The 7,432-nt window shown below is 51.3% G+C and overlaps 2 protein-coding genes across 2 annotated transcripts in view; one reads left to right on the forward strand and one right to left on the reverse strand.

The window, feature by feature from the left end:
• Positions 1 to 2,093: 2,093 nt before the first annotated feature.
• On the reverse strand, positions 2,094 to 3,465 carry GUITHDRAFT_103627 (hypothetical protein; the record flags this gene model as incomplete). Its single annotated transcript, XM_005837317.1, has 8 exons — positions 2,094 to 2,128; positions 2,173 to 2,221; positions 2,367 to 2,423; positions 2,467 to 2,497; positions 2,543 to 2,883; positions 2,933 to 3,010; positions 3,087 to 3,272; positions 3,394 to 3,465. 8 exons carry the CDS (start codon positions 3,463 to 3,465, stop codon positions 2,094 to 2,096), a joined length of 849 nt encoding a protein of 282 aa, XP_005837374.1.
• A 346-nt stretch (positions 3,466 to 3,811) lies between these two features.
• GUITHDRAFT_135084 (hypothetical protein) overlaps positions 3,812 to 7,432 on the forward strand; it is a gene marked incomplete at both ends in the record, with an annotated part of 5,141 nt that continues 1,520 nt past the window's right edge. Inside the window, 11 exons of the mRNA XM_005837318.1 lie at positions 3,812 to 4,915; positions 4,955 to 5,005; positions 5,135 to 5,383; positions 5,522 to 5,584; positions 5,805 to 5,839; positions 5,940 to 6,005; positions 6,054 to 6,122; positions 6,172 to 6,265; positions 6,509 to 6,617; positions 6,839 to 6,906; positions 7,101 to 7,325. Of these exons, the coding sequence (XP_005837375.1) occupies positions 3,812 to 4,915; positions 4,955 to 5,005; positions 5,135 to 5,383; positions 5,522 to 5,584; positions 5,805 to 5,839; positions 5,940 to 6,005; positions 6,054 to 6,122; positions 6,172 to 6,265; positions 6,509 to 6,617; positions 6,839 to 6,906; positions 7,101 to 7,325 (2,133 nt within the window). The remainder of the gene's footprint in view (positions 4,916 to 4,954; positions 5,006 to 5,134; positions 5,384 to 5,521; positions 5,585 to 5,804; positions 5,840 to 5,939; positions 6,006 to 6,053; positions 6,123 to 6,171; positions 6,266 to 6,508; positions 6,618 to 6,838; positions 6,907 to 7,100; positions 7,326 to 7,432) is intronic.

Genomic DNA, 7,432 nt, shown 5'->3' on the forward strand with positions numbered 1-7,432 from the left:
GACGATCGCACTTGTGACGAAATTCATCAGCTGCCTGCTGAGATCGATCTCATTGGACCGCAAACATACATATTCGATATGATCGCGAGATCGTCACGGTCTTCACATCTCAGCCAACACAAGTTGAAAGATTGAAACTCGTGCAGGTTGATCAAGTTTAATGTGGCTGATGGCCAATTTCATTTCTTTCAATTCTGTTTAAGGAACAAAAGTTCTGCAATCCTGGTGCGTCCGTTGCGCTGGTTTTTTTTGAACATTCAACGATCTTTCAGACGATGCGCAAGATAGAAGACGATCGAAACAATGCCGCAAACATCTTTGAACGTCTCGTTTACATCACAAATGACCAGCAGATTGTTCTATCACCAGCAGACGAAGATTTTGTCACAGGTCCAATGGAAGACAGAAGTGAGAGGACATAAAATTTTGTGAATCAGGAGATTGGATGTTATCGATAGAGGCTGAAGTGGACATGATAGTTGAAATGTCTTATGAGACTGTAAGTTGCAAGAGTTTGTTCAGATCTTCATTTTACCTTCATGTCTTCAGGTGGAGAAAGCTTTTCAAATATCCTTCAATCAGGTCAAAATTCTCTCCTATCTCTCCTTTCCTGACAAAAACAATTCTCAAGAAATACTCTCTCAAACTGCCAGAAAGGGAAACATTTGACCAGGGTCTGCTGCTCCTTCCAGCTCAAGCAAAGGTCCTCTATCTACCCCTCCCCTCACAGCGTGACACATCACCTCCTTCAGACTTTCAGGCTGGCGTATAATCCCCTGTCCTCTCTCGACGTCCTGCTGCTCTTTTCTCTTCCTGCGGACTTTCAGGTGGGATGATGAAACAGGGGAGGCTGCAACTCACTTTCCTTCCTGTCCCCCTTTCCTTCTTCTGCTATCCTTCTATCCTAATCTCTCAACCATTCTCTTTTCCTTCCTTTTGCTCCCCCTTGACTTCTCCCTCCTCCCTCCTCTCTCCTCTCCTCTCCTCTCCTCTCCTCTCCTCTCCTCTCCTCTCTTCCCCTCCCCTCCGCTCATCGTTTTGTTCCAGTGCGAACTTTCTGCCTTGATGCGTTGGGAACTTCCACCGACCTCCCGCGAGTGGGGAGCAGGTGTTGTATTGGCTTAAACTGCCTCCTTTTGTCCCTTGTCAACTCCAGCTGTACATCTCCGTTCTCAGCTCGTACTCGTTCTGCCCCTCTTCAGCTGGGGTTGGTAAGTTCCCGCTGACTTTTCGATCCACAGCATCTCTTACTTCAAACTCTCTCAACCTGTCGCTTCCCTGGAAGACTTCCTCCCGCCAAGCATTCTTGTCCATCTCCAGGTTCGACAAGGGAGGACAGCGGAGGCAGGGAAAAAGAAGGGGAGAGAACCCGAGAGGGAGGAGGGAAGGGAAGAGGGAGGGAGGAGGGAGGAGGGAGGGAGGAGGGAGGAGGGAGGGAGTTGGAAAGTGGAGGGAGAGGTGAAATGTGGGGAGGGAGGAGGGATAGGCGAGATGGGGGCTGGGAGGAGGGAGAGGAGGGGGAAGGGATGGGGGGGGGAAGGATGACTGGGCGGTCAGGTGTCCTCTTGGATATCTGGGCAACGGGACTCATTGCCTGTCTGTGTCATCATCGGGTAGAGGAACAGATTTCTGTTGTCAGGTAAGAGCAGACTGAATCTTGACAGCAGTGATGATAGTGATGACGATTGGGATGTTGAGGACTGTAGGAATGATGGAGAAGGAGATTGTGGATGGTAATGGTGGTGGTGGTGGTAGTGGTGATGGTGATGATGATAGCGATGACGTAGACGACGATGATGACGACGATGATGATATTATCAGTAGATCAGGAGGAGAATAGTGGTAGGAATTGTTGCTGTAGTAGAACGAGGAGGTGTTGGTGTTGGTGGTGGGGAGAGGCAGCAGAAAGAGGATGTTGACTGAGGTTGTGCCAGGTAAATGGCCAGTGTGAGTTGAACACCACCATCGCAAACATGACAGACTCTCAATCCTCATGCTATGTAAAGTTTTATGTGACAACCATTTAAGATCGGCATGCCGACATGTAAATACGATGTAACAATACAAGAAGACCAAACCAACACATGATCTTGTTATCTCATCTTTGAAGGCCAGGCAATGGTATCAGCTGCTACAGGTTCAGCTCGCAAGCATTCTATGGTACAAACTCACCTGCTCTGTTCAAATTGAACATCTCCACTCCAACAGGACCATAGACAGCCTGTAACCTTGCTTCAGCAGCTTCCCCTTGCCCTTTCCTGCTGCATGCTTGCTCCTGTTCCCTCCTCACCCCTGCTCTCCTCCCTTACTCAATCTGCCCTCCTCACTCTCTCTTCAGCTCTCTTCCCCTCTCTCCTCCTCACAACCTTGAAGTAGTGCTGGGCAGGAGCCTCACTCGGGTACTCCTCCTGCTCCTCCCTCGCCTGCTCCGAGTCAGTGCACTCAAACCCCAGCAGTCAGCCTCACCATCCTCTGCCTCGCCCTCAGCCCTTCGTTACTGACAGCAGCGTCATCTTCGCACCGATCAGCAGCACCGTCTCACCTCTTCTCCTCCTCCTCTCTCCCGCTCGTCAGGTGCCTCCACTCGTAGTCATACTGCGACTCAGGGTAGCTCCTCCTCGACCCATCCATCATCCGTTCGTCCCCCTCCACCTCCCTCACGGCCCCTTGAGGGATCTTCATGTCCGGCCCGTACTTGGCCTTCACGTACTCCGGCGTCAGCCTCCCTGAAGGGTACTCCGAGCACCCGATGCCGGAGGGATCCTGTTCACAAGGGGAGGCAGAGGCTACTGGGAACTGGTTGTTGCTGATGGCCGAGTCGATGCGCTGTCGGATGATCCTCTTCGACCTCTGCTTCGTGCGCTCCGTCGCCTCCCATGCATCCTACGAGACGTCAGAGCCGTGATGACGTCATCTCGTTCCCCTCGCTGACCTTGGGAGTGAGCAACTGCCCTCCCCCTGCCGCTTGCAGAAGATTTTGCATAGCGCGAGATTCCTCGTCTTCGGGAACCTGGGCAACGAAGGAAGAAAGTCAAGTGAGCGAAGTATAGGATCAATCGCGGCATGAAGCAGGAAGCTAGACACACCTTCGCTTCATCCACGTGGTACCCGTAGGGAAGGTTGGCTCTCCAGTCTTCCGGTCCTCCGACCACACCAGGAGCGCCCTTGGCCTTCTTAGCAGCACTAGGGAACTGACTGTCGGCAAGCCAGCCATTCCAACGAATGCTTGGGGGTTGATAGCTGTCGAGCTCAGAGGTAGAGCGTTCTGACGACTGACAGGGTTCAACTAGTGAGAAGGGTACGAACACTCCTCAACAAAGACTTCTTCCCTCCTCCACCTCTCACAACAAACTTCGCCTCCCTCAGTCGTACATCCATGGTCCATCATCTTACCATCATCGTCGTTATCAGTAGCACCGCCGCCATCGCTGCCATCACCGCTGCAACCCTCCTTGCCCCCACCATGATGTCCCTTTGCGAAATTTAAAAGTATTATTGGCCAAAATACATTCTGAAAGATTGGCTCTATAGTTTCATAGTTCCAGAAGTTGCAAAGAAAGTTTCAAAGTTTCAAAGTTCGACTGTCGGGATCAACCCAATGAACATTTCGATTCTCCTCACCGCTAAGCGAGCGAGAAGAAGAGAAGAACAAGACGAGAAGGTGAGAAGAAGAACAAGACGAGAAGGTGAGAAGAAGAACAAGACGAGAAGGTGAGAAGAATATGATGAAAGAAGGCAAGAAGTAGAAGCACATGATACCATATGGTTTCTCATGTCCATGTGATTTCGTGTAGCACTTTGCACGAATGGCATGGCGAGCCACGATGTGAGTGATTGCGACCGCATGAACATTCTTGGTGTCTTCACGTCTCAGGTGACATGTCTTGTAATCCTCCTCTTCATTGCTCAACAATGCAACTGCGAGCACAATGTTGGTGTCGTCATCAGACTCGATGCTTACGAATCCATCGCGTACGCTCTGACGCTCTTGGGGTCTCTTGCGAGGAAGCAGAGGGAGCTTGCAGGACCAAACCTCACGTTGAGTATCGACGTGTTTGTTGTCAGCCCTGAGCTGTCTGCTCCTCTTCATGGCCATGCTCTCTCCCACTGGGACGCAGATGAGGTTGGATGTTCCGCTTTCCTTGCTTCCCTGGGCCAGGAGACGAGGAGGATGGAATCGAAGATGTTATTTGCTGAGCATGGACAATCTCTGAGAAGCTGGTCGAGCAACAAGACTGTGTTGTTGGCTGTCGACCTATGGCTGTCACCCGATGTGTGTGATGGGGAGACAACATCAGAACTAGCTTCCGTTCGGTCCAGATGTTTCGTAGCTCTCACTTCAGACGCTGTGAAGGTCCTCGAGCAAGGGATAGACTTTTCACCTTGGGGGAGCGCGAGACGGAAACTTGAAGTCTGGGTGCCCGGGCCCTGGGAGGAGGAGAAGCTCAGTACGCTTGCGAGCAGTAGGAGGCTGGGGATCAGATCGGTGCTGCTTCCATTTGCGTTGAATGATGCTGTTGTTGTAGAGGGTTGGAGAGATGAAGGAGTGACGGGAAGGAGGAGGAGAGAAACCAAGCAGAGAAGGAGGTTGACGATTGGAGTGTTTGCGATGAGGAGGGAATTTACGTCTTGTGAGATTGATGCTGTCATTCATTCGTGTCGGGTTGTGTCGGAGACAAACAAACAGAACAAGGAGGATGTTGCGAGTGGAAAGAAAGCATTGGATCAAGTCATGCAGGCTGAACTACTTCTGGGAGGTCACTCTTCGCTGATTGCAAACTTGACATCACTCATGGCGCGTATCGAGACTTGCTCGCTGCTGAACAAAAGCAAGCTTCTCACCCTCACTCGATGCGTAACGAAATCAGATGTGAGATCTGCGATGATGGAGCATAACGTCTCCATCATGATGTTTGTGAGACCTTGATGCCTCCCCGTGTTGTCTTGTGACCAGCTGAAGCAGCCACACCCTTGTTTGCCTGCTACACGAACTCTGGCGTTGCAAGTAAGAGCTGGAGGATGAGGTGGTGGTGATAGAGAGGGGGAAGGAGAAGAGAGGGAGATGGAGGGAGAGGGAGGGAGAGGAAGATTGAATGAGTAGCAAGGTATGGGGTGGAGCTCATGCTGTTGGCAGGCTCAACATGCAGGGGTCGCGATCTTGTCTGAGAGGACGCGAGTGATGATGGAGATCGTGACAGACGGGCATGACGGAGTCCTGATAGACAAGAGGGAGAGGAGAGAGGAAGAGGAACGTGAGGGGAACCTGGCGGACTGGAAGTCGGGACTGATGAAGATGACGAGTTTGCAAGACAGTGAGGGAAACTCAATGTGTTTGCTGAGGAGACTGAGCTCTGGTCAACCTGGAATCGTCTTGGCGCGTCAGGTGAAATATTTTTCATAATGAACTTCGATCGTTTTCTTGGATCACAGATGCACTGCATGATAGATTGAAAGATTGAAATCCTTTGATCTTGCTATACATGGTTTCGGTATTGATCTCAAACTCTGATACTTTTTACAGCATGCCTTTCTCCTGCATGTTTGGTACCGATTGACTCGCAAGGAGTTTGACCGTCCTCCAACGGTAAATTCTCCTCCTCCTCCTCCTCCTCCTCCTCCTCCTCCTCCTCCTCCTCTCCCCTTCGACCTCCCCCCCATCCCCTTGCCATGGCATCTACCTCCTCTTCGATCATCCTTACCGCCATCACAACAATCATGTTCTTGCGCTCACCGTCATCTTCAGATAATAAGTTTTTGGCCGGGACCTCACGCTCTTCATCGTCGCACTGAATTATTTCGCTCAGACGCGTTTCGTCGTTTCGGTTTTCATGTGGAAGAGGTAAATGTGCGAACGAGTGGTAAAGGTTTGACTGGTTGCAGCTGACTTACCCTGATTCACTGGATCATATCTTCTCTCAAAATCACACATCTCAACGCAGCAACGAACATGTCTTGTTTGCAATCGCGTCAAAACCTTCCTTGTCTTTTGTTCGAGAGTTTCGGAGGTTAAACCATTTGCACATGTGTCAAGAATCAATCCTGATGATCCGCAGCAAGACAAAGTTGAAACTCCTCGTGTGGACTTGGGATTTGATCGATTACGAAGAAGACAAGACAAGGAGGTTGGGAAATCTCTCAGTATTTATGATCTTTAACCTGATGAGTGAGCAGGAAATGGTTCGAAGAAGTGATCAACCTTGTTGATGCAGCATTTCTCAACGAGATGGGTCGAGAGTACAAGTTGTGGTTGAAGCAGCACGGAGCAGTGAGTCGACTTGTGAAATGTCATGAAAGATAAGGCAGGAGAAGGAGAAGGAACCAGTGTTGGTTGCAGGAGAGGAGGCGGCAGATAGAAAGATGCTCGAAGATGATGGGATGGAGAGAGGGAGGGAGGGAGGGAGAGAAGCAAGCAGCAGGCAGGCAGGCATGCAGGCATGCATGCATGCAGGCAGGCAGGCAGGAGCATTCGGGTCAAGAGACTAGTTTGACGTCTCTCTGTATTCCGCAGGAAGTCCACTATGTGGATGATGGGACAGTGACGATCGGAGATAGAGGAGGAGGAAGGCGACCAAAAAGATTCCCTTTGATCGATACAGAAGATGCAGTTGTTTTCGTAGGTAGCAAACATTACCGTTCACTCCACACCTTTCTCTGCTGTACTCCTGTTCAACCTTCTCCTTCTCCTCTTCTTCCTCTTCCTCCTCGTTCTCTACCTGATCCTCCTCCTCCCCCACAACTCCCCTCCTCCTCCTTCGTTGTTCTCTTCCCTTTCCTCGTCCCCTGTCCTCATGCTCTTCTCTCCTACTTCTCACTTCCTCGCCACTGCTGGTGTTCGCAGGCTCCCTCCAAGGAGATGACCCTCTAAGGACCAGAGCGATCAGAGCACTTCTCGATGCCGACATCAAGGTCAAGCTCATCCTTCCTCGTCCTCCTCCTCCTTGCTCTTTCTCTGCTCAATATATCTCTCCTTCCTCCTGCTACTGCCAGCTCTCTTGTTTCTATCGTACTCCCTCTATTCTCCATCGTCCTCCCTCACCACCTCTCCCTCATCTCGATCTCCATGTCCTCGGCTTTCTCTCTCCTTCTTCAACTCTTGTCAGGTGAACATCTACGGGCCGGAGGAGCCGTGGGCGCGAGCAGGGTTCAGGACAGCAGGAGAAGTCTGGGCAGAGGACGCGGCAGCTGTTGACTCAGCAGCTCAGCTTGTCCTCTGCGTCTCCCGCTCGTCCTCCCCTCTCCTCTCCCTCTACAAGTCCGACAGACTCTTTCGCTCTGCCGGAGCTGGAGCATGCATCCTCTGTAATGATTTCAGAGGTCTTGACTTGGTCAGTCCCTCGCTCGTCGTTCTTCTCCCCTTCCCCTTTCCTTCCCCCCCTCAACTCACCCCCAGCTCTCTCTCTCTCCCTCCCTCCCTCCCTCCCTCACGCAAACT

Source organism: Guillardia theta (assembly GCF_000315625.1).
Source record: "Guillardia theta CCMP2712 unplaced genomic scaffold GUITHscaffold_14, whole genome shotgun sequence".
Classification (NCBI taxonomy): Eukaryota; class Cryptophyceae; order Pyrenomonadales; family Geminigeraceae; genus Guillardia; species Guillardia theta.